The sequence below is a fragment of the Ipomoea triloba genome, chromosome 9, assembly GCF_003576645.1.
Source record: "Ipomoea triloba cultivar NCNSP0323 chromosome 9, ASM357664v1".
Classification (NCBI taxonomy): Eukaryota; Viridiplantae; Streptophyta; class Magnoliopsida; order Solanales; family Convolvulaceae; genus Ipomoea; species Ipomoea triloba.
The window spans coordinates 1,507,907-1,533,052 of NC_044924.1; the positions used below are offsets into that span (position 1 = coordinate 1,507,907).

Sequence of the window (25,146 nt, forward strand, 5' to 3'; positions counted from 1 at the left end):
ATATATGCACTTTCAATTGGACCACATATATAAAGTCTGATTAATCATTGGTCTTTCTTCTCAAACTTTCTATCCATATGATCAACTGTCCATCCATGCAGACATACTCATTACTTATCTTATTTCAAAATAAAAAATAAAAATTATCTCTTTAGAATTGTTTTATTTCTTTTATATGCACAAAATAAATGATATTGTATCCATATATAGTTGCTTTATCTTTGAGAATAATAAAGCCCTGCCTGCATTGGTAGCTAGCTCAGTTGATTATATGTGTAAAGTTTGAGAACAATGACCAGGGATCGAATTTCACTAGCGGCACTTTAAGAGCCTCTTAAAGGTTCTGTGTTAAGTTGAGTTATCGAGGGGGTGGCGAAGAGCACAAAGAGAAGATGCAAGAGGAAGCTAAGAAACAAGCAATTAAACATATATGGACTAACTTGCGTTAAAAGCAAGGGAAGCATAGGGGTGATGAGTGGGATGGTTCATCCTATATCTAGAAATCACAAAATCAGATCATTAATTTCTAAAATAAGCACTAATAATACCAAAAGACAGGTTGGATTTTGATAATAACATAGGTATTGTCTTAGGCAAAGCTTTGCCAATTTTACAAGGCAAGCTCCTAAGGTTGTCCTTATAAGTGCAGCTTTCTTCAACAGTAGAGAAGTTGAACCCTAGCTTTTGTGATCTCATGCTCCCTACAAAATTCTTCCCCTTCCTAGCTTTTCAAACCCTAAATTTAGTTGATTTTTCTTCGCCATGCGTTTTTCAAGAAACGATTTTTCTGATGGGGTGATATAATCTGATCTTCTCTTGCCAGGTACTCGACATGCATGCATGTAATTAAATTATATTTTTACTTTCAACAGGGATACATGTACTGTAATGTATTTTATGCTCTCATTATTACTACTACTACAAGGTGAAGAAATTATGATTATAGAAAAGGACCTTTGAGCCTTCTTGAACCAATATAGTTTATTAACACTCAACTTGAGAGGTCAGCATACAAATCAACCTATTCTCTACTTACTTTGTGTATCAACTTCTACCAACACATACATTATATTTTAATTTTAAAATATTACGACACTGATATTTACACCCACAAATCAGATTCAGTTCACGATTCCTCAAATCCTGTAGTTAAATTAGCAATCCGTTTACTAACTAACGGTCCTAAAATCATATCTTTAACCCGGAAATTTATACCATATATATAATTGTTGGATGGTCTCAATTTTTATTTAATTTTTATTTTTTAAAAAAGTTGGTTTGGCAGCTCAAGGTGCTAGATAGAATTAGTTAAACTAGCAGCCATAAAAAACAAATGTTGTTGAATTGCCCAAGAACTAGCCTGGGCAATAGTCTTGCAGGGAGAGTTGAAATTGAGAGAAATTTTCTGACCTATATTAGTAGCTTAATAGGCATAGAATCTTCAAGGGACAAGGGTTTGACCATTTGAATCTGTTCACCATTGTAACATGCTTTAATTTAACCTTGTAATTAACCTAAGTCCAAAAGTAGAATGTTTATACATTTCTGTACTTCTCTTTCTTGTCTGCTTCTCCCAACAATTGCAGCAATGATTTCAAAGCATGTCTAATGCCCACTGTCCTGTCAAAGCTGGTAAACATATTGGTATCTACCGAGTAAGATCTTCTGGTACTAATGTCGTGACAAATAATTTACGGTCGTGATCGATAATTTAACTTCGTTTTAAATATACAGGAAGATATAAGAGTCGGTTTTCTTTCTTCCTAAGAGGTTGAATTCACAACCATTAGGCTTCCCATGCCCCGGCTCTGTGGCTGAATTCCCAACCCAAAGGGTCTCCACATCCTGGCTCAACAGAGCATTTGGGAGGATGTAAATCACTGTAATTTTATTGCTTCTCACTTTGAGAGGTTACTTCCACACTATCGCTTGTGAGATTCAATTCGAATCTTTTTTTCTAAACTTCACCCTTGTAACCAACTGAACTGTCTATGCTGACAAAAAAGTACGGAGTAAGTTTTTTGGATATTGGATACAGTGTATAGTTATAAAAGCTTTATTTTTAGAAAGTTGTTTGAATATAGGGGCTTGAAGTGAAGTTAGGTGAGCATCATCAACTCCCATGAAAGCTTCAGTCACTGTTTGTGGTGTTTAACTGGCAAAAGAATATTTTTTTAAATAAAATTCATTGCAAAAGAGCTAAGTAAAAATCATGATTAAGAAATAATTAATGGAAAAAAATTGTGATTTGGTTAGCAATTAGCATAACGTCTGTCCAAAGTTCTTAGAGGATGCAGGAGCTGTGTGTCCCCAAATCTTACCCTTCATCTTCTCTTCATGAACAAACAAACTCTCTTTCACTTTCAGGCTCAGAGCGCGCCTCTTCTTCTCTGCTTCCCGGGAAAAAATCTCGACTGCTCTCCACATTTTCACTTCACAAATTTCAACAAACTCCAAGAATTTTGAGAAGAAGTACACAAAAGCAGAGAGAATGTTGGGGTTTTCTGGGGAGAATTACAATGTGAGGAGCGAATTGTAGTTATTAGGGCGTGTTTTTGAGGTTTTGTGATGATGGTGGCTGCTATTTCGGGAGCAGCGAAAATCAGGTCGCGAGATGAGGCGCAGAATGAGCAGAGAAGGCCGCCATTGTTGCCGTCCGAGAAGGATAACACTAATAACAGACGTCCTAAAGCTAGAGTAGTCGCTTCTAGGTACATGACGACGCCTTCTCCTTCCACTCCCTCTTCAATTTCTAGAAGATTCCCGTCCCCGTTAGTCTCGAGAAACTCCACTCCTTTGTCGCACGCGCCGCCGTCTTCCGGGGCCAGAAGGTCCGTTTCGGTGGATCGGCGCCGCTCCGGTGTCTCCAGGCCGCTAAAGCCTGATCTCGACTTGAATGTCGGCAATGGAAGTGAAGTTTCCGCCGCTACTAAGCTTCTAGTCACTTCTACTCGGAGCTTATCGGTTTCGTTTCAAGGGGAGGCGTTTTCGCTTCCAATTAGTAAGACAAAATTGGCTCCGCCGTCGCCTAATTTGAGGAAGAGTACGCCGGAGAGGAGGAGGACTGGTACTCCGGTGAGAGGAGATCAAGTTGAGAATTCTAAGCCGGCCGATCGGTGGCCGGCGAGGAGCCGGCAAGGAAATCAGTTGACAAGGAGTTTAGATTGCCGTGGAACAGAGAGGAGCAAGGTTGTTGGATCTCGGAATGTTATTCTTTCAATTGATAACAGATTGAGCCTTGATTTGGGGAATGCGAAATCATTCTCAGGTGCAGAGCAGGGTTTAGATGAGAGCTTAGTGAATAATAATAATAATGAGTTATCTGTGCCCTCTGATCTTACATTATCTGATACAGACAGTGTTTCTTCTGGTAGTACTTCAGGAGTGCAAGAGTGCGGCGGGGTGGCGTTTCATGGCCAAACGCCGCCTTGTGGGATTGTTTCAGCTCGGTTTTGGCAAGAAACTAATAGTAGGTTGAGGAGGTTGCAGGATTCGGGTTCACTGTTATCAGCCAGTTCTGGATCAAAATTGGTTGGGCAGCCGAGGCTGAGAAAGTACCCTAGTGATGTTCCCGTGTCATCGCCTATTCGTGGAGGCATTCGGCCTGCATCTCCAAGCAAAGTAATGACGCCACTAGGATCATCTCCCTCCCGGGGAGTGCTCAGTCCATCTCGTGTGAGAAATGCTGTTAGCACCATTACTAGTAGCTTCCACGAGGCGCCTTCGGTTCTTAGCTTTGCTGTGGATGTTCGGAGGGGGAAGGTGGGGGAAAACCGGATTGTGGATGCACACCTGTTGAGGCTTCTTTATAATCGACACTTGCAATGGCGATTCATTAATGCTAGGACTGAAACCGCTTTGAATGTGCAGACTCACACCGCAGAGGTAAGATTGCATGCTTTTACTCTATGCTCGATACTTGTCTTCAACTCACAACAAGAAGTGGAAATAATTGATTATTCCATTGCTTTAACTCGAGTGTGCTTGCATATGATAATTCATTGCTATGACTTTGTTGAAGCGTTTATGTAAACTAAATCATTCGACTTTGTGCAGAAAGATCTATGGAATTCGTGGATAAAAATCTCGGACCTACGAGATACAGTCACTAAAAGAAGACACAGGTTGCAATTGCTGAGGCAAAAACTGAAGCTTGCATCCATTCTGAAGGGACAAGTACGCTTGCTCACCTTTCTTTTCTAATTTCCACATAGATTCTTCTTTTTGCCTTTATGCAATGATATTCTTCCTGTGATTTTATAGTTCTCACTGCAAATAATTAAATGAATTAAGAACTGAAAACATTCTTCATTTGTATCTTACTTTTGTTTGTTTCTGCTATGTAGACTATTGCCCATCAGTTCTGTAATTTACTTTAGCCTTCATTTTTTCATTTCTTGCTATCATTAAACAAATTTCAATGACTTCAAACCAAAAGAATCGCTATCATTAAACAAATTTGAATGGCTTCAGCCCAAAAGAATGGCTGGCGCACTTTTCTGATTTGGATACTTGCTAATCTGTTTCCTTTTCCTATGGCAGCCAAATTGGTTTCCTCTGAATTCCAGTAGGCTAGAAAATTTGTTATAGTTGGTCTGGCTAAAAAAATCTTTTCCTCTCGAACGAAGTTTTGGATGTCTGCGGTCAACCGTTTTTGTTAACTTGAGTTATTACTTTCTTGTGCAGATTTCGTATTTAGAAGATTGGGCTTTATTGGATAAAGAACACTCTGTATCTGTACTGGGTGCAATTGAATCTTTGAAGTCTAACACCCTTCGACTTCCAGTTGTTGCCGGAGCAATTGTAAGTGCCTGCTTTGTTCCCTTTATCCATATTGGTGAAAGCGTTTACGAAACAGCTATGATGCTGCTTAGTGAAATACAATAATGCTCTTGATTTTAACAGGCTGATGCCCAGAGCTTGAAGGAGGCTATTGGTTCAGCAGTTGATGTGATGCAGGCAATGGGATCCTCGATCTATTCACTTTTGGCAAAGGTAATCTAAATGTTCTAGCTTTAAACACTCCTTTCCCCTTGATTTATCGGAAATTAATCTATATGTTTTTGCATCTGCTAAGGATGTCGAGTATAGAAGCCATAGTTTTAGTCTCGAGGTAGAGTAGAATGTGTATTGGCATATCCTCCGGATGTCAATTCTTGGTGTATAGGTTTGGTTAGATGTAAAAAAAAAAAAAAAAAAGAACGAGCAAATATGAAAATGGAATGAATCTTTTACAAAGAAAAACATTGTCATAAATATGATTCATGATATGAAAAAGTCGGTGGCTTTGTGAGGTGTGGAGGAGAAACATATGAATTTGTGATGATCTAAAACTTTCAATACGAGTTCATGCCCATCAAATTTGTGTCACATTTTCAGGTGGAGGAAGCGAATTCATCGGTGACTGAACTTACTAAAACAGCAACAAAGGAGCGAGCTTTGCTTGAAGAATGCAAAGATTTCTTGTCTATGCTAGCCGTAATGCAGGTGAATATATACACCTGACCCCTCTGTCAGTCTTTCCTTTTCCATCTTTTCTGCTCACTTCACTCGAATGAATTTCATCTGTTCTTACTTATCGAACAGGTTAAGGATTGTAGTTTGAGAACACACGTATTACAACATAACCATATATCAACAGCCTGACAAAACCGACCTGTGTAGAAGAAGAGATGGTCTTTTTTCGACAAATTCTAACACTCATCAAACCTTTCGTCCTCAATGGGGGTGGAGTTTGGAAGCAACCAACTGCCGCTTTTGGCTTTGCATTGCCATTTTTTGGAACACAACTCCCCTGCATGGAATTCATCTGAATATTGAGGAAATGTTTTCCTGTCTCACTGATATCTGTATTCATACTAATCTTTTTTCTTTTTTTTCTTTGATTGTCTAGTAAAAAGTTAGAAAAGCTGATGTGTGTATATATGACAGTGTAAAATTTTTAGTTAGGTTTTTCTTTTGTTTTTTGTTCTGGTTTTGTTAATTTCACCTAGTGGTGGTGGTTTGGTGTTGAAAGTGGCTTGTGTGTTTTTTCTCTGCAAGTGCTTTTCAGTTGTGCAGATTTTCATGGTGAAACATCATATTGTAAAATCAGTTGGCAGCAATTCAGTTGTTTGTTTCGGTTTAAGGTCATGCTTTTTTCTTTTTTTAATATGTTGGAATCTCGGAATAGGGTGCAAACCAGGCAAGCCATTCACCAATCACTTGGTCAAAACTTAATGAATTTAAAAAGCTTTCAGCTTGCTGTTCATGAACTCTCTATATATATATCGAACCAATAGAACTAGCTATTTAAACCCCGAGCTCAACTAGACTAGAAATCATAAAATGTGGTGAGTAGCTCATTTAATTTTTGAGTGAATAAGAATGATTTTTCACTTAATGAACTATTGAGTGCTTAAGTCGCCCTAATTTACTTTTTTGGGTATGGCCTTTTGTGTGAGCCAAGAAGTCATAAGAACAAATGATAACATAGGGAGTTTGATTGATTGGAAGGGACTCATCCATTTTTAAACAAATGTGATGAGTTCGATCTTTGACTTTAGGTATGGAGCAACTTTAAATCTCCAGACCAATTGTCCTACTAAATAGATATGCCTATAATTCAGTTGGGGAATTAATTACGGTAGAAACTTTGAGCTACACCAGAAAAAAAAATAAAAAATGGTGAAGTTGTTGGAAGTTGGGTAGGTGAAAGTCCAATAAGAAAAGCAGTAAATGGGCCGACCAGGAGACAGCAGACAACGCCGTAACACAGCCCAATGTGTGGCGTGCCTCAAACGAAGAAACGAATTGTTGGGAGTGTGATATTTGCCAAATACTAGGTTGATTTTTATTGGGATTCTGCTTGTCCCCCTAATTTGGTCAACATTTTTAACTCAACAATCTCTAAATCACCAACCCACCAACAGTAAATTGGTAAGTCATATACTACCTTCGTCCCATTTTGTTTGTCTGATTCGATTAACGAGGCTTGATTGAAGTTATTTTTAATTCAATTTTTCATAACATTAAATTTAGTATTAGTATATAAAATTTATATATTTAGAAACTACATTAAAAGTACTATTAAACACAAAAAATCAAATTTAAAATTAGTTAAAAATTACTAAAGAAAATAAACAAAGAAGAAAGAGTTGGTTTGACCAATGAATAGTAAACAGGACAGGTAAAATGGGACAGAGGGAGTACAATTTATATCGATTTAGGTCTTAAATGAGTGAGCCATGAACAATTTATATCCAGTTAAGTTACACTTTCGAATAAATATTCTGGATAGTAATGAATTGGTTGGAGATTTGGGATACCAAATTATTTTAGGTAACAAAAATTAATGTCAAAGAAAAGAAAGCTTACATTAATTTAATTGAGAGGTAAAATGATCTGAGAGAACATTAGGCTCTGATCTTTTCTTAAAGTCCACGAAAAGAAAAAGGGAGTGGGACAAAGAAACTACAGCAGAGTATACTTCCAAGGTTAAGCTATGGTGTTTCCTGGAAAACTGGTTTTAGCTTAGCTTTCAGAAAAAGAGTCTGAGAAGATTAGTTTCAGAACTTTGATGATACGCAAAACCGCTTTCCAAAGTGGAGATTTCCGACTCCTCCGACGGCGTGTCCGCCCTCCTCTTCTTCTCCACGCGCCGGTTGCCGGTCATCCTCGCAGCCGTCGTCAGGCCTAGATCCAGATCGCCTGCCGCCTCGTCGGATTCCTGCGAAGGCGTCGGGATTGTGAACTCCGGCAACGGCCGCGGCGGCGTTCCTCCCCGCAACACCGCCTCCACGGCCGCCTGGCACACGTGCCAGTTTCCGGTCCATAGTAGCCCCACGGCCCCGTGAACCGGGTTCACGGTTCTTCCACACGCTTCTAGAAGTAAGGATTGGAACAACGCTGCAAAAATTTAATTAAAAATCACATAAACACCACCAATCCACATTTTTTCGTGACACAGGTCTCAATCTTTGAGACGGGTCAACTATTTAATTAATGGGTCAAATTTTTTATTTCATTAATCAAAAATCTCACTTGTCGCACAGATTGAGACAGGTAAGACGTTCTCACACAAATTTTTGTCTGTTTTCAAGTAAATTCCCTTACCTGGTCTCTGGGATTCGGGGACGGAGGAGAGAAAAGACATGAGGCCGGCACGGCCGAAGAATTTGGCGACGAAAACAGTGGCATTAGCTTGCGCCTGCGGGGATTCGATCCCTTGGAGACTCTGTCGGAGTATGCAATTGTCGTTGCACCCTTTTCTAAGAATCCGGCAGCCGTTGCAACTCATCGGCGGCACCACTAACGATCACCAACTAACTCCGGCAACCTTAAAAAAAACATGAAACAGAGAAATCGGAGGTATTGATCTTAGGAGAGGAAGAGAGGGGGAGATATATAGAGCGAGAAAGTGAGGTAATTGGGATGTGGAGAATAGAATAAACCAGAGTTAATGGGTGACCATAGGCATGGTTTAGGGTTTGGGTGGCAGGGATGAGTGTGACAAGTGAAAAAGACATTATTATTATAATAATATTGGGGTAGTGGTAAAGTGGGTTCCAAAGTAATTGGGTGAGTGCGAGCGGCTCCGTGTCTCCGCGAATGGGTTGGGTGGAAGGGAGACTAACCCCCTTCTACCTTTGACTTTTGTTGTTGTTTAGGAATCTACATTATATTCCACACTCTCCCCCATTCTTCACGTCCTACTTTCATTTTGTTCTTAACAGTTGTTTAATTGTCTAATTGAGATTGGAGGATTCATATTAATGAATGGTTCATATGTGCCACCAGCCCACCACTAATTTGTAACAATATCACTGAGTTCATACAATTTAGCATATTCATTGAGACAAATTTCTCTGACAGGGTAATACTTATTTTGTAGAGTGAGCTTATTAATGGATATCCCGAGTAGGGTGCTCAGATCTAGAGCGCCCTCAGTACCAGGAGCAGATGGCTCAACCACGCTGACCAGGAGACAGGTAGAGCCCGACAACCTGATGGTCCGCCTGGTGTTGGTAGTATGACTGTGGCGCCCGACCGGATGCGGCACTCAGAGGGTTAAAAAGAAATCCTTGGAAATCTTATTTCTTTCATTTCCCAAAGTCATTAATCTTGTATAAATACATATGGGGTCACATTGTAAAGGGGTCTGATTTTTAATAAAAATGAAATTACTTTGTCTCTATATTCTTTCAATCTTTTCTGTTATCTTCTTCTTGTTTTATGATTGTGTTGGCCCGCCATCCAGCTACCTCGTAGCCGTAAAATCAACACTTATTTTGACAGTTAACATCATTGGAGTGGTACAGTCTAACCATACCATATTTTAATACATATGACAAACAAGTGAGATAAAAAAAAATCTTACAATTTTGATATTTTAATCAAACATCAAAATTTAAGGTAATATAGTATGTTTAATGTATGGATTAAATTAAATAATATTTTTTAAAGCAAAATAAGAATATTGGCCTGGACAAACACATCTCATCTGATACATAGTGGTGAAGTTATTTTCAGCGTAAATGAGATGTATGTACTTTCCAGATTCCTATTACGTCAATAGATTTCATCCATGAATTAAAGAGATTAGTAAGTACCAACATGATCTGAGTCCAGACAGGTTTACAGGCTGCACAACACGCAACCTCAAACTTTCCAATTCATATTCTATATATCACGTTGAGAGAGAAAAAAATTTGAAACTTTGATTTACAAGAAATCTTGTGTTCTATTTGAAGTTTACTTTGTGTTAGTAAAAAGTCACAAGTAAACTAACTAAAAAGAAAAAAGAAAAACAGAACTTTCAGTGCGAGTAGCTTATTATTGACCTAGTTTGAACCGAACATTTTATCATAGACAACTTAGACTGGTTTACGTTCTTATGATTATTTATCGATTAGGATTACAAAACTAAGTTGACTCAATATAAACCATCGCGTAGTAATTGTGTTTTTCACTTATCATCAAAAAAAAAATCCAAACTCATCAAATAACAACTTAATTACGGAGTACATTCTATTAACTAGCAATTCAATCCGACCTCAACGGGGAAAACTAATCCTCACCCCGACGAGAGAGAGGGCGAAAATGTGTTATATATTTTATACCATCTTAAGAAATTGAGACATTATTAATCCACTTTTCATTTTACCTAGGAATAGTTGTGAAATGCATATAATTGATCAAAAGGGGCACCCTTAGCTAGCTAGCAAAATATGCACTCATCATTATCATCTCCAACCTTAATGCCATAAATGCCTTTTGAAGAGCATGTAAAGATATGATGCAATATAATTTTGTAGCAACATTTAGGTAAGATTCCTTCTCCATCTATATTATTGTTGTTCTTGTATATATATGCTTTCTCTTGGAGGTCTATGACTCAGCCCTCACTATCATCTTATACACAAAAGCCTATCCCCCACTTCCACCTTGCTTTAATTATTTATATATATTCCACTTTATTTACAATTTATTTCTAAATTTATTTAATTAATTAACTTGAAAGATCAGAGCTAATTAATGTATTTCCAAGATGGCTGACATGATCATCTAATAAGGTTTAAGGATCAATTATTGCATGGGAATAATGTCATCAATCCATGATTAGTTATTAATAAATTGCAAGCCCCATGAGCCCATGACTGAATCTAGTTAGAAAATATATTATGTGCTAAATATATATATCCTATGTATATAGTAAATCATATGGTAACCTAATGGGGTAGCTCAAGTGGCAAGTGAGCTCTCTTTGTCAGGAAGAATTCGGGAGAATCCGGGTATGATTTTCACAAGTGACGATTCCCCGTGGGTCAGCTCTCGTGCCTCTCGAAGCGAACATGGGTGTACCTGGACCGTTAAACGGACAGAGAAATACCCCGTGAATTTACCAAAAAAAAAAAAAAAGTAAATCATATGGTATTAGATTATTCGGACATTTACTTTGATAATTATAATGTTCTAAGTTTGACTCTCGATGAAGTTTGTCTATATACTTTATTGGTTTGAGCCGGTCAGTTATAGACAACTTAGACTAGTTTATTTCATTGTCGCGAAGAATTTTCAGGGACAAGGTATCACTAGATTCACTACCCTGGTCAATCCTTTTTTTTTTTTTTTTTAGAATACAGTCAATCCTATATTTTATAACTAAAAAATTTAAAAATTTTAATTTAAACTATCAAATTCAAATATTAATCTAATACTTAAGTATTTAATTCTTCACACACGCATACATGCGCGCGCACACACATATATAATTTTAAATTTAATATATCGAGAACGAGATGGGAAATGGTACTTTTATCACTATTTTTTGAATTTTGGCCCATCACAATTGAAAAAGATATTGGGGATCTCTACAGAATCGAAGAGACATTATTATCACTATAAACGAATCTGTCTTAGGTTTTTAACCACTTTCCATTTGTCAAATTATTACTCCGTATTATTATTATTATTATTATTTTGCGTTGGACATAGGATAAAAGATCGATGATCATAAAGTTTGATATTATTTATACAAAAACACACTTTGGAGTACTAGAACATGTTAGCTTGTTAAGAATTATTAGGTCATTCCTATCTGCGTTTACTATAAACTAATCAAACACTCCAAAGGTTAATGACAATCTTAATTACTTGCGTTTGTCTTTAAAAGCAAGGCACCAAATTCATTGGATTAGGTGGCAAGACAAGGCCAAAGCTGACTAGGCCAGGTAGTGTGTGCAAGCCTGGTTAATTAACAACCATAACTTTAATTAATTATTATTATTATCGGATTACTTAGAGTAATTAAATCGTAACTTCCAAAGTAGAGGGTTACAAGAGGCAGACAAAAATAGATTCATTGGAGTTGCAGATATTGAGCTTAGTACGTGGCAGCTATCATAATTCCTATGTGGACCACCTTGGAATTTTTGTTGCCTGTAAACTATGATGATGGGATTTCAACCCATGAAAGAGTTGAATTTTGGGCCTAAAAGGATGATGGATAGTTATACCATTGACTTAAGTTCACTTACAAGATGAATCCGTCATAACTTATATAAATATTCACAATTTAAGTTGTAAATATTTATTATGTAAATTGTGAATATTTAGTATATAAATTATGGATATTTAGTATGTAAATTGTGTATTTTGAACCTGAATCCACTGAATGATTTGTCGGTGGAAAGAACATGGCTTTCATACTTAAAAGTTGTGTTTAGTTTGTTATTAAAAAATTTAATTAAACTCTAGGTTATTAATTGCAGTTTTTTGTTGTCATCCAAAAGAATTTAATGTACATTCTTAAAAATAGTGACTGCAAGTTTCTCTTGCGATCTAAAAGAAAATTTAATTAGGCTTCCAAGATTTAATAGATGCATATATATTTTTGGGTATCTTTTCAAATTTTGTGTAAGATTATAGTTTTCATCCTCCTCGTTGACACACTTGTCAATTATCTTAAACTTTATCCGAATTATTATTGTGTATTATTATAATCTTGTTTTCCATTATATGGGGATGGGACCACCGGAGTAAGCTGAGCTAGTCAGAGAAAAAAATTTTAAATGGACAATTTGGCCCCTTCCTCACCTTAGTTAAACTAAACACTATCCACTTTTTTTTTTTTTTTTTTTTTGTTTTTCTTTTTTTAAGATTGTCCCTCCATGGATTAGAGAGACAAGTGGTGTTTGACACACTTATGGAGCCAATCTAAGAAGCCAGTAATAATATCCCACCAAGAAATATATATGTTCTATCAAAACACGATTTGTGTTTCTATTAATATTGGTTTTGCAGCTACTAGGTACTTGATTGGCAGATTAATACTAATGTATACAATGTGAAAATATCTTAGAAACAATTTTATTGTCGGAAAGTAATAATCGAACTCCTTACAATATGCCCCTGAGAATATATATACATAGTCAGTTAGTTCAAAGGAGAAGAAGAAAGGAAGATGTTTATAATTTTAGCTTAGGAAACTTAATTCCCTAAATCAAGTTTGGACTTATTTCCTAAAAAGTGAGATATACTCTCTTAAATTCGGAAAAGGAAATTGTGGGGTGAATATGGAAATGGATCTTTCAATATCTTTGGAGTGCGCGCCTATTTAGATCTCCTTCCAATATAACAGACTAACTTCCCCAATTAATAAATAACCAGAGCCGCCGCATGGTTACTCTTGCTAGGTATTCATCAATCAACATTCATGTGATTGAGTTGATATTTAAAATTTTCAAGTATTTGAATAAGAGATATGATCTTTAAGTTTCAATTTTAGTTCATATATTATATGAATGCATGAGTGTTATTGTTGATAATGTGTGTAGACTAAATGGATGGTACATAGAAACATATTATGTTGGTCTATGTTGTCGGCAAGAAATTGGTATCCTCAATATCATCTTTGAGATCGAAATTCACTACGCATTTATAGGAGATTTTTTTACATGTATATGCATATCAGACAGTTGATAGAACTTGAACAAAACTGAATGCCTTTGCCTTCTTAAAGTTGTAGATTTTGCTTCTTTTTGTTACACCACGAGGTATATCCTAACTCCTAAGTAACCCCTAATTATATGAGTCATCTTTAATCCCGTAGAAAAACGTATCATACACTAGGCTGATCCTTATTTGCACCGAGTTGGCCAATTAAGGAGCCTTTTGACATTATTGTTATTGTACCGGCCTGTATTAGTTAGTTTTTGCAGAATTTGAAAGGTGGAATCAAGATTCAAGGCTGTAACTTTTTGGCACCAGATCAGAGTTTCCCTTTTCTCATTTCTTGTCACAGACAAAAGTGAAAGTGATGAGAACCCCCATAGTCCTAGCTGAACTTGACCCATTACTCTATATGAATTATCATTTGAACTCTAAACCCTCCCTGTACAGCAAATGACTTGTGAATCAGTTGTTGTGCTGAGAATGTTGGCATTTCAGCAAAGGTTGTTTCTTGCAGTGCCATTTTGCTAGGAGTATTAATTACTTAATTTTCACCAGCCCAACATTCCTGAACAGTGCATTTGGAAAATGGGGTGTCAAAAGTTTTGGTGTTGTTGAGAGTGATGAAAGCTACTAGGAGGAGAGACTGACAGAGAATCAGGTAATTAAGACAGTAGGTGGTAGAATGGTCAGTTGATGAGTGGTGTTTTGGTGATGATAGAAGTAGGAAAGTATTGCAGTAGTGGCAGCTTAAGTGACCGTGAAACTATGAAGACAATGCCAGCACGGACAACTCAGTTAATTCCTGAATCATAAAATGTGTGACTGGGAAAGTTATAGTCTTCTCGAATATTGCACGTATTCAACTCAACAGCTCAGGGCAATTGGTTGCTAGGCTGCCAATGCAACTGTAAGGTTAGAGAACTGACTATCATATCGAATAGCTCTGGGTCAAGCCTTACCCGACCAATTGTAGACACTATGGACACAACTTAAGCCGAACCCGGGGATAACGGGTATCATAACCAAAAGACATTGCACCCATTTTCACAAGAAATCCATTCACAAGACAAGCATATATATGTAGCAGTCTAAGTAACCAACTCACACTGTTGAACCCAAATTTCCTTTGTCCATTTCTGATGCAGATGTTAGTGGAGAGTCTCACCATAATTTAAACCATCAAGGAAAGCCATGTTTTTTAGAGTAAAGTGGTGAGTAAGTACAAGTTTAGTTGTGTGGAGTCAAACAAGTTTGGTCTAAAGGCTATGAAAGTAGAATGGTGTGTCTGTCTGTTAGCAAATGGTTATCAGTTATCAGTAGAGTGGTTTCACTTACTATCCGTGGCAGTTGAAAAATTCCACACCTAACAATCTCTCAAGTAGTGCACTTGTTTACACTAATAATATATGTAGTAATCATTGATTAATGAAAATAAATGAAGTTAAGGCCCAGCTGTTATCGTTGAAAATTTCACTGGAACCATAGTGTTGGTTGGTTTATGACCAAGCTAATCAGGCCTCTTCTGAATTCACCTCTGTCCTCAGATTTTGTAAGATTTGGCCATTTGGGTTCATTTGTTTTTTTNTTTTTTTTTTTTTTTTTTCTTGTTTTTCTTTTTTTAAGATTGTCCCTCCATGGATTAGAGAGACAAGTGGTGTTTGACACACTTATGGAGCCAATCTAAGAAGCCAGTAATAATATCCCACCAAGAAATATATATGTTCTATCAAAACACGATTTGTGTTTCTATTAATATTGGTTTTGCAGCTACTAGGTACTTGATTGGCAGATTAATACTAATGTATACAATGTGAAAATATCTTAGAAACAATTTTATTGTCGGAAAGTAATAATCGAACTCCTTACAATATGCCCCTGAGAATATATATACATAGTCAGTTAGTTCAAAGGAGAAGAAGAAAGGAAGATGTTTATAATTTTAGCTTAGGAAACTTAATTCCCTAAATCAAGTTTGGACTTATTTCCTAAAAAGTGAGATATACTCTCTTAAATTCGGAAAAGGAAATTGTGGGGTGAATATGGAAATGGATCTTTCAATATCTTTGGAGTGCGCGCCTATTTAGATCTCCTTCCAATATAACAGACTAACTTCCCCAATTAATAAATAACCAGAGCCGCCGCATGGTTACTCTTGCTAGGTATTCATCAATCAACATTCATGTGATTGAGTTGATATTTAAAATTTTCAAGTATTTGAATAAGAGATATGATCTTTAAGTTTCAATTTTAGTTCATATATTATATGAATGCATGAGTGTTATTGTTGATAATGTGTGTAGACTAAATGGATGGTACATAGAAACATATTATGTTGGTCTATGTTGTCGGCAAGAAATTGGTATCCTCAATATCATCTTTGAGATCGAAATTCACTACGCATTTATAGGAGATTTTTTTACATGTATATGCATATCAGACAGTTGATAGAACTTGAACAAAACTGAATGCCTTTGCCTTCTTAAAGTTGTAGATTTTGCTTCTTTTTGTTACACCACGAGGTATATCCTAACTCCTAAGTAACCCCTAATTATATGAGTCATCTTTAATCCCGTAGAAAAACGTATCATACACTAGGCTGATCCTTATTTGCACCGAGTTGGCCAATTAAGGAGCCTTTTGACATTATTGTTATTGTACCGGCCTGTATTAGTTAGTTTTTGCAGAATTTGAAAGGTGGAATCAAGATTCAAGGCTGTAACTTTTTGGCACCAGATCAGAGTTTCCCTTTTCTCATTTCTTGTCACAGACAAAAGTGAAAGTGATGAGAACCCCCATAGTCCTAGCTGAACTTGACCCATTACTCTATATGAATTATCATTTGAACTCTAAACCCTCCCTGTACAGCAAATGACTTGTGAATCAGTTGTTGTGCTGAGAATGTTGGCATTTCAGCAAAGGTTGTTTCTTGCAGTGCCATTTTGCTAGGAGTATTAATTACTTAATTTTCACCAGCCCAACATTCCTGAACAGTGCATTTGGAAAATGGGGTGTCAAAAGTTTTGGTGTTGTTGAGAGTGATGAAAGCTACTAGGAGGAGAGACTGACAGAGAATCAGGTAATTAAGACAGTAGGTGGTAGAATGGTCAGTTGATGAGTGGTGTTTTGGTGATGATAGAAGTAGGAAAGTATTGCAGTAGTGGCAGCTTAAGTGACCGTGAAACTATGAAGACAATGCCAGCACGGACAACTCAGTTAATTCCTGAATCATAAAATGTGTGACTGGGAAAGTTATAGTCTTCTCGAATATTGCACGTATTCAACTCAACAGCTCAGGGCAATTGGTTGCTAGGCTGCCAATGCAACTGTAAGGTTAGAGAACTGACTATCATATCGAATAGCTCTGGGTCAAGCCTTACCCGACCAATTGTAGACACTATGGACACAACTTAAGCCGAACCCGGGGATAACGGGTATCATAACCAAAAGACATTGCACCCATTTTCACAAGAAATCCATTCACAAGACAAGCATATATATGTAGCAGTCTAAGTAACCAACTCACACTGTTGAACCCAAATTTCCTTTGTCCATTTCTGATGCAGATGTTAGTGGAGAGTCTCACCATAATTTAAACCATCAAGGAAAGCCATGTTTTTTAGAGTAAAGTGGTGAGTAAGTACAAGTTTAGTTGTGTGGAGTCAAACAAGTTTGGTCTAAAGGCTATGAAAGTAGAATGGTGTGTCTGTCTGTTAGCAAATGGTTATCAGTTATCAGTAGAGTGGTTTCACTTACTATCCGTGGCAGTTGAAAAATTCCACACCTAACAATCTCTCAAGTAGTGCACTTGTTTACACTAATAATATATGTAGTAATCATTGATTAATGAAAATAAATGAAGTTAAGGCCCAGCTGTTATCGTTGAAAATTTCACTGGAACCATAGTGTTGGTTGGTTTATGACCAAGCTAATCAGGCCTCTTCTGAATTCACCTCTGTCCTCAGATTTTGTAAGATTTGGCCATTTGGGTTCATTTGTTTTTTTTTGTTTTTTTTGTTTTTTTTTTTACATTTCTTTAATTTGAAATAGGAAATGCAGAATGAAGAATGAAAAAAAATAATTAAATAAATGCAATCTTTTCCGATACTACAAGAAAATAAATAAATAAATATTAAGTTTGAAAGAGTGATTCATCAAAAATTAGACATGTCAATCTTAATCAGGAATTATACGAGTTGGCTCAATAAAATCAAAATATTAATGGGTTAAAATTGAAAATATCAAAATCAAACTAGGGATAGTCCTATTGAATTGTCGGGTTAGTCTAACAGGCACATTAATTTATTTTTTTTAAAGTTAAAAATATAAATTAAGGTCGATTTTTAACCTACCAAAACAACCGGAATTCCATTAAAACATGTTCTATTTCTCTTGCTAATAACATACATATTTTCTTGTAACTTGACGGTGTCTAGAGTGCATTTTGGGTGAAACCCGCCTTATGAATTATGATTTTAAGTAACAAATAATCAACTGTACCAAAAAAGTAGCTGACAAAATTAATAGGTCGTTCTCACTGAAAATCAAACTTAGAATCAGTAATTATCAACCCAACAACTTAACAAATTCGATTTGGTTACCCAAAATCAAACTTGACCCGTTTCCATTCTCTTTTCCACGTTGTATGTGCGTGCAAGCGTGCATCACATTCCATGAGACATAACCTTAAACTGTTAAAGCACGTAAAGCACAAAAACCCGGGAATGTGCTATCCCTTGCTTGCTTCTATGCTCCTAAACAAGCAAGCAATGCCTCCTGGCTAATTAAAACGTAATTAACTCCCTAATTTTCAGCTTACTTTATCCCCAAGCAATCAACCGCCGCCGCCGCCGTCGTAGGTCGTCGGATACGTGGCCGTCGATCGCAGCCGCCGCGTTGTCCCTGCGACTCGTGACTTCCAGATCCATACGACTTAGCTTGGTCCCCTTTCATACGCTTTCAATCGTTTGACAAACAACAATTAATTAATTAATTAATTAATTCTTAGGATTTTGCTTCCACTAACAGTTCCCAATCGAATTTATTCACACAAACAAATTAAAATAATGAAAAGTCAAGGAATTTCTCCGCCGCGTATAGTGGTACACCAAAATTCCCTTCGAATATAATCTTAGTTTTCATCAAACACCCTACGGTTTAAAAAAATTAAAATATAAAAATCATAACCACTCAAGTTAGTTAGACAGAAAATTTAATAATCACAAAATTTTGATGTTTATTAGCTTGAACTGATCAATTAATAAACTAAGCTAGTTTACCACTTCACTCATAAAACTATTTAAGCTATGATAACTTAAGTTGATTTATTTCTTCACTCAAAGATTATCATTAATTATAATAACTTAAGCGAGTTAATTTAGACTTTTTCATTACATGATCAGAAATTTAATTTTTTTTAGACAAACCCACGATTAGTTTAGACTTTTTCATTACATAATCAGAAATATAGTATTTTTTTAGACCGATTCATTCAAGACTGAACATTAACTAACCTAGCATTAATAGAGAAAATTTGTTAAGGGCTGAAATAGAAAACAAATTGACAACTAAGTGTAATGCTAATCTTAGTAATGAACTAATGATTGTAATGAACAGAACGTGCAATGGGGCACATACCACATGGGCAACTACCAAATCGCATGTATCACGGCCACGAATTAAATTAAACACGCAATTAGAACGAACATTACAGGACTGATTGATTGATGATTAAAACGGAATTATTAGAAGTAATTACCCAACCAATAACAAATCCAATCCAATTCAATGAATGAATTAATGCATGGTAATAACAAAGAGAGAAGAGGTAAAATCAATGGCCTACTCTAACTCTCTGTACATTAAGAATATAATTTGGAACTATAATACGATTGAATTAGGCGGTTTCTGGGAAGGATAAGCGCGGTTTCTTCGCCGGCATCGGACTTTCTACTTCATGATCGCCGGTGGACGGTTGATTTGGCTGGCCGGAGCCGCAGTCGATGCTCAGGCGAAGGTCGAGCTCCGGCGAGGGAGGGAGTTCGTTGAGGTCGAATTCCAGGGGTGTACGGATCGAGATAACGACGCTATCGGAGGATGTGCCGCTGCGGCTTCCGCCGCCGCCGAGTTTGCCTTCGTAGTGGCGGCGTTTATGGCCGCCGAGAGCCTGGCCGGTCGGGAAGGATTTGTGGCAGATGGAGCACTCGTGCGGCTTGCCGCTAGGGTTCAGAGCACCCGCCGCTGTGACGGAGGCTGACGTGGAGGGGTGGTTGTTGTCGTCCTCGGCGGCGGCGGCGTATTTTCGGTGGCTGGCTTTATGCCCACCAAGTGCTTGATAAGATGCAAACGCTTTGTCACACACGCTGCACTTGTATTCCTGAACGGTTTCCAACACCGCCTTCGGCGGCGACCGCGGCGGCGGCGGAGAATCCTCACTTTTCTTCTCTTCCGTCTTTTCCGTCTTCTCCGCTTCCTCGCCGGCGAGAATCCTCCGCCGCCGCGGCTCCTCCCCTCTAGCAAGCATAACCAAACAAACCGCCAAATACTCCTCCTCACTTTCCGGCTGCGGGCTCTCAGTGCGGGGGCGCTTAGACCGCCGCTTCTTAAAACTGTGAACATCAACCTCCCCAAGCGGCGGCGGCATCTTCGGCGCCACCGTGGCCGCCGCTTTCAGAGCCTCCAAAGCCATCGGGAAGTATTAGTATTTCTAAAACACAAGATAGAGAAAGGGAAAGAGAGATAGGAAAGCAAGAGATAAAAGGGAGTTTGAGTGAGAGTGAAGGACTGAAGACAAGAATATATATATATACAGACAGGTAAGGGCATAAGAGGTTGGAAGTTGCGTATGGAAAGGCGGTGGTGGAGTTGTACAGGTTATACCTAAACCTACATATACCAATATTATTATACTCCCACCAAGCTTAGGAATTCCTTTTTTTTTTTTTAATTAATAATAATAATTCAAACAAATACAACAAAGTTTTTAATAATAACAATCAAAAATCATTACGTATTTTTTGAGATATATACGTAAAGGCAGGATAGGAGTTGAGTGTGATCACACGTCTGCAGGATGGTGGAAGTGAAAGTCGGTCCAAACTACACGGTTATGGGTAGTGGCAAGAAAAGTTTAATTCACTCGTGATCGAGTCTTAACAGTATGACAATTATATTTAATGTAATAAATTTTTATAAATATTAGACACTATTTCTCTCAGTTAATGAATCACTAAATCATCTTAATTTACATCTCTATTATCCTGACAGGTCAAGGTGTAGTCCTGAACAGGAGAGCTATTTTATCTCGTGGGGAATTGAAGGAAAATTCAAGAATTATTTCTTGATCTGATTTATACTTTTCAACGACTTTTAATTTTTTTCCAAAATTTACAATAAAATATTGTTATTGCAATTTTTAAGTATATCTACTACTATAATAAATTATATTACAAGGGGATAAGTACGAGATTAGTTTATGAAGATTATTACAGGGCGTGTAAGGTTTAGGAATTTACTGACTGCCGGCTCCTTTGCTTTCCTATTCATTGTTTGGTAATTAAGAGATGGGGAGTTGTATTAGGATCATGGGTTCCTAATATGATTGCAATTACAATTCTTGATCTCACCTAATTAAATGTAGGAAATTAAAGGTTTTTTTTTTTTTTTTTTACTACGCCCTCAAAACAAATCTTGTGATGCAAGATTGAGTTTTGGAAATTACCTACTAATTAATTGTTCATTTTTAATTGTGTTGTTATGGAAAGTGGGTCAATTGATCGTTGAGCTGGAATTAAAATTAGTGAGAGTTAAAAATATTTTAGTAAGGCACAAACGACGGTAATCTAGATTCTAGATGGCTAGATATTATTGACATAAATATTATTCAAATTTAGATTGTTCAAAGTCTCGACAACTTAATCCTTAAAAGATTTGAAAAAAAAAAATTGTATCATGTAAGGAATAAAAAGAGTCAAGCGCGCAAATAGAGATTCAACCTAATTAAGTTCAAAACACAACAAAAAAAACTAATTAAACCAAAATTTACCCTAATTCAGTTAAAAGTAGTTATAAGTAACAATTCAAACTGTGCGTAGAATATCAACCCATTATATATATAAATAAATAAATAAATAAATAAATAAATATAAATATATATATATATATATATTTATTTATTTATTTATTTATTTATTTATATATATATTGTATTTATATTTATTATTATACTACTATAAATGTGAATAGATATCTATAGTAGAGAGTGTATCCGCCCACTGGCGATATGGAATTGGACAATTTTAAGTATCCATCTCTCTTTCACTTGGATCACCCTCGTACGTTGATTTCCATCCATCGATTTCAAACCTTCTCCACTTTTACATCAACTTTATCACCTACAAATTGTATTTACATTAAATTAATTATTGGAAGCAAATTAGATAGTCCACCTAATAAAGTCCAAACGTCGGCAAAGAAACTCCCTCAACTCAGCCACGTGTATGTATCCCTACTTACAAAAATAAAAAGTTTCAAAATTTTTCTAGAAAGCATGAGAAGTACGTAGTAGTATTTTGAGAAGAAATTTGTAGATATATCCGCATTAGGTGCAAGTGTAAGTTCAAGAGGCTTTTGGCCACGTCAAAAAATCAAACCTCTTCATATATATATATATATATGGACAAGTTTCAATGCGGTCACGTCTTAACGTGAAATCAGTATGACTGCACTATTAAGTATGTAAAAATGCACCAATAATGTTAGGAAACGCACAACAATGAAATGCATCAATACACTATAAAGCGCACCACAACAAAAAATGCATCATACCTCATCACAGCTAATGGTGCGTTTCCGAGCACTGTGTGGTACGTTTATGCATACTTAATGGTGCATTGTGTGGTGATGAATACCTAATAGTATTCCATGTGGTGCATTGATGGATTTCATTTTTATGTGTTTTCTAACACTATTAGGGTGTGTTTGGTTGGTGGGTTTAGGCATAAGGAATGGGTATGAAAGTGATTGTTTGTGTTTGGTTGATAGGTTTTGTGAATGCTACTATGGGTTTGGAATAACTCATTAATGACAAAACCCATACCCTTATTAAATAAGGGTTTCATCTCTCTTCTTCTTTTCTTCCTTAACTATTAATCATTCTCATTCCACCCAATTACCAAACATGTTAAATACTTTCACCAAAACCCATTACCATTACCAAGTATTTGATACCCATTCCGATTCCGATTCCCATGTGCGAACCAAACGCACCCTTAGTGTGTTTTTACATACCTAACGGTGCAGCCACATGTTAAGGCCTAGCCTGAACAAACATCTGAATGGTTTTATGACAACAAATAACATTAGTGTACGTAATATGTCGCGTTTTGTGTAAGTTGTTTATCTCATCTTTTTATCCCTATATATAAAAAAAAATAATATTTAAAAAGGAGTGTATATATATAAGTCCCATACGTACCAAACTAGTCTTAAAGAATGAAGATAGAGTGGGAGAGTGAGGGAGTGGAGTATTAGCTTAACAGAGGGGCAACCCGTCTGAGATACGGCACGCAAACGCGTTGTAGAGTTGAGGTGGTGACACGTGGATAGCTGATTCTTCAAGGGAATATGACACGCGTCGGTCATAATTGTTTTTAAGTAACTTCTGGTTAACCGGACAAGTAACGAGTGAAGACTGAAGGGCTGCCAGCTGTAGGTAGTATTTTACCAAATTGAGGAGAGACAACAGCCTTTACATATGCCATATAACAATTCTTTTTTGGATAAGACCTTCCAAACCCACTTTAATTAATTAATTAGTTAATTAACTAGTTGTTGTTGTTGTTGTTGTTGTTGTTATTATTATTATTATTATTATTATTATTATTATAAAATATATATTTTTGCCCTTCAATTATTTTTTTTTAAAAAGAAAATTTTATTCCTCAATTATATTAGTGTTGTTTTTCATTCTTTAATTACTTATAAAATACCTTCTTTCGTTTTTTAATTATAATATGATCTTATATAAAAGATACACCACTTCAAGCAATTGTGGAGTCCAATAAAAATATACACAAGAGGTAAGATACACAACAAGGATAATTTATTATACATATAATTGAGCTTAAGAGGATGTTGTCAAGAACTGGACTTGTGACTTTTAAGTATAAAAATCATGCTCTATCAATTCGATTGATCTGATATTTTTTTTGGGCAAAATTTATTATTGTTATTAGTCTCTTTTAAGTGTTGGGATAGCACGATGACGCAATTGATAGTTTCATGCTCTGCAGCGACTTAATTCTATACGGAAGATTTTGTATTTTTAGCAATATACCCTTCTTATTTCTTTTGTTACTTTTGTACCATAATATAACTTCTCCATTATTCAATAATAATAGTAATAATTATATTATGTTCTAATTAAATTTAAAATTTTATCCTTTTTTTTTCATTTCAACTATAAAATTATAAGTCATCTTCAGTCAATTACATGAAAGTGTGCACTAATTTTAGTCCACTACTATCTGAGGGTTTACACTAGGAAAATTATAGTCTTTTTTGCACAGGAGAAGCGCATAAAGTTCAACCGAGAGGTGCTAACAAGAATAGGAAAACATGTTGGGTTAATTGAGAGAATGTTAACAAAAATTAAATTCGTGAATTTTAAGTACGAAAATCATGTTTCACTACTTTTATGGCCGGAGAAATAATAATAATATTATTATTATTATTTATTATTTATTAGTGATGGTTTATGACTGAGTCCTTATTGACAAATCAGAAGTTAATGCGAACACGGTATGTTATTATGGCACAAGTTTAATATTATTGTTAATTACTTTTTGTACTGTATAACAACAGATAGTATATGCAATTGCACGTCGTCGCAATTTTATATAATATGGTATGGTCCAGGCCACGTAGTGCTACTTTATCGTCACAGCTTACAGATAAGTTGGCAACTTGGCAAGTCATCGTTAACAAAACCACTAGCTTTAGTCTTTAGATCAGATCACAAATGCATGCAATGTACCTAGCTAGCTAGCTACCATACCGTATATATGTATCTATGTATATGGGAGGTTGCCAACTTACTAACAACACTATTGCCTCCATCTCCCATGCTTATCGTGTTTCATCATCACATACTCATATTTTACATATATAATTCATGGGAAACAATTTAATTATTTTTAACAAATTGTGTGACGCAAGATTATATATGTATATATAGATTTATAATCAGGTGAGAACCAACCTTAACCTGTGAACTGCGAATTTGTGAAAGATTGCACCGCAACTACTACATGATTGCACTGTTACGGATCTCAGATATGCCTGGAGGACCTATGTATGTGGGATTAATAGATGTGCTGATTGGATGACTTTTTTGCCTTTATTATTGTTATTTTGACTTGTGGAATGACTATGTTTGAGTTTTATCAAAATCTTAAATGGACTTTATTTTGGTGTGATTTGATTTTGTTTAATATTTATTATGTGTTTCTTGGTTATATTAAAAAAGAAAAACAGAGAGAATTGTTAAAATAGCACGGAAGAAACGTTGTTTAAACACGTGACAAAAATCAAGTGAGTTGAAACACCTACCGTTTAAGGAACGAAAACAAAAATAGAAAGAAAAGTTAAAGTCATTTCTTTACACAATGAAACTCGTGTAGTCGTGCTCCGGTTATTGAATTCTTTCCATTCTTC

The 25,146-nt window shown here is 36.2% G+C and overlaps 3 protein-coding genes across 3 annotated transcripts; 1 reads left to right on the forward strand and 2 right to left on the reverse strand.

Annotated features, from left to right (window-relative positions):
* The first annotated feature begins 705 nt into the window (after positions 1 to 705).
* Positions 706 to 6,196, forward strand: LOC116028820 (QWRF motif-containing protein 2-like). The gene is made up of 7 exons (XM_031270647.1): positions 706 to 823; positions 2,368 to 3,885; positions 4,057 to 4,176; positions 4,687 to 4,803; positions 4,906 to 4,995; positions 5,380 to 5,487; positions 5,587 to 6,196. The coding sequence occupies exons 2-7, from the start codon at positions 2,569 to 2,571 to the stop codon at positions 5,644 to 5,646; spliced, it is 1,812 nt and encodes a 603-aa protein (XP_031126507.1). The 5' UTR covers positions 706 to 823; positions 2,368 to 2,568; the 3' UTR covers positions 5,647 to 6,196.
* Positions 6,197 to 7,314: 1,118 nt separating this feature from the next.
* On the reverse strand, positions 7,315 to 8,359 carry LOC116028871 (LOB domain-containing protein 38-like). Its single transcript, XM_031270712.1, has 2 exons — positions 8,095 to 8,359; positions 7,315 to 7,887 (listed from the first exon to the last, which is right to left on the reverse strand). The coding sequence occupies exons 1-2, from the start codon at positions 8,276 to 8,278 to the stop codon at positions 7,520 to 7,522; spliced, it is 552 nt and encodes a 183-aa protein (XP_031126572.1). The 5' UTR covers positions 8,279 to 8,359; the 3' UTR covers positions 7,315 to 7,519.
* Positions 8,360 to 19,126: 10,767 nt separating this feature from the next.
* LOC116028488 (zinc finger protein ZAT6-like) lies at positions 19,127 to 20,214 on the reverse strand. The gene has a single exon (XM_031270206.1). It carries the CDS (start codon positions 20,117 to 20,119, stop codon positions 19,328 to 19,330), a length of 792 nt encoding a protein of 263 aa, XP_031126066.1. The 5' UTR covers positions 20,120 to 20,214; the 3' UTR covers positions 19,127 to 19,327.
* Positions 20,215 to 25,146: the final 4,932 nt, after the last annotated feature.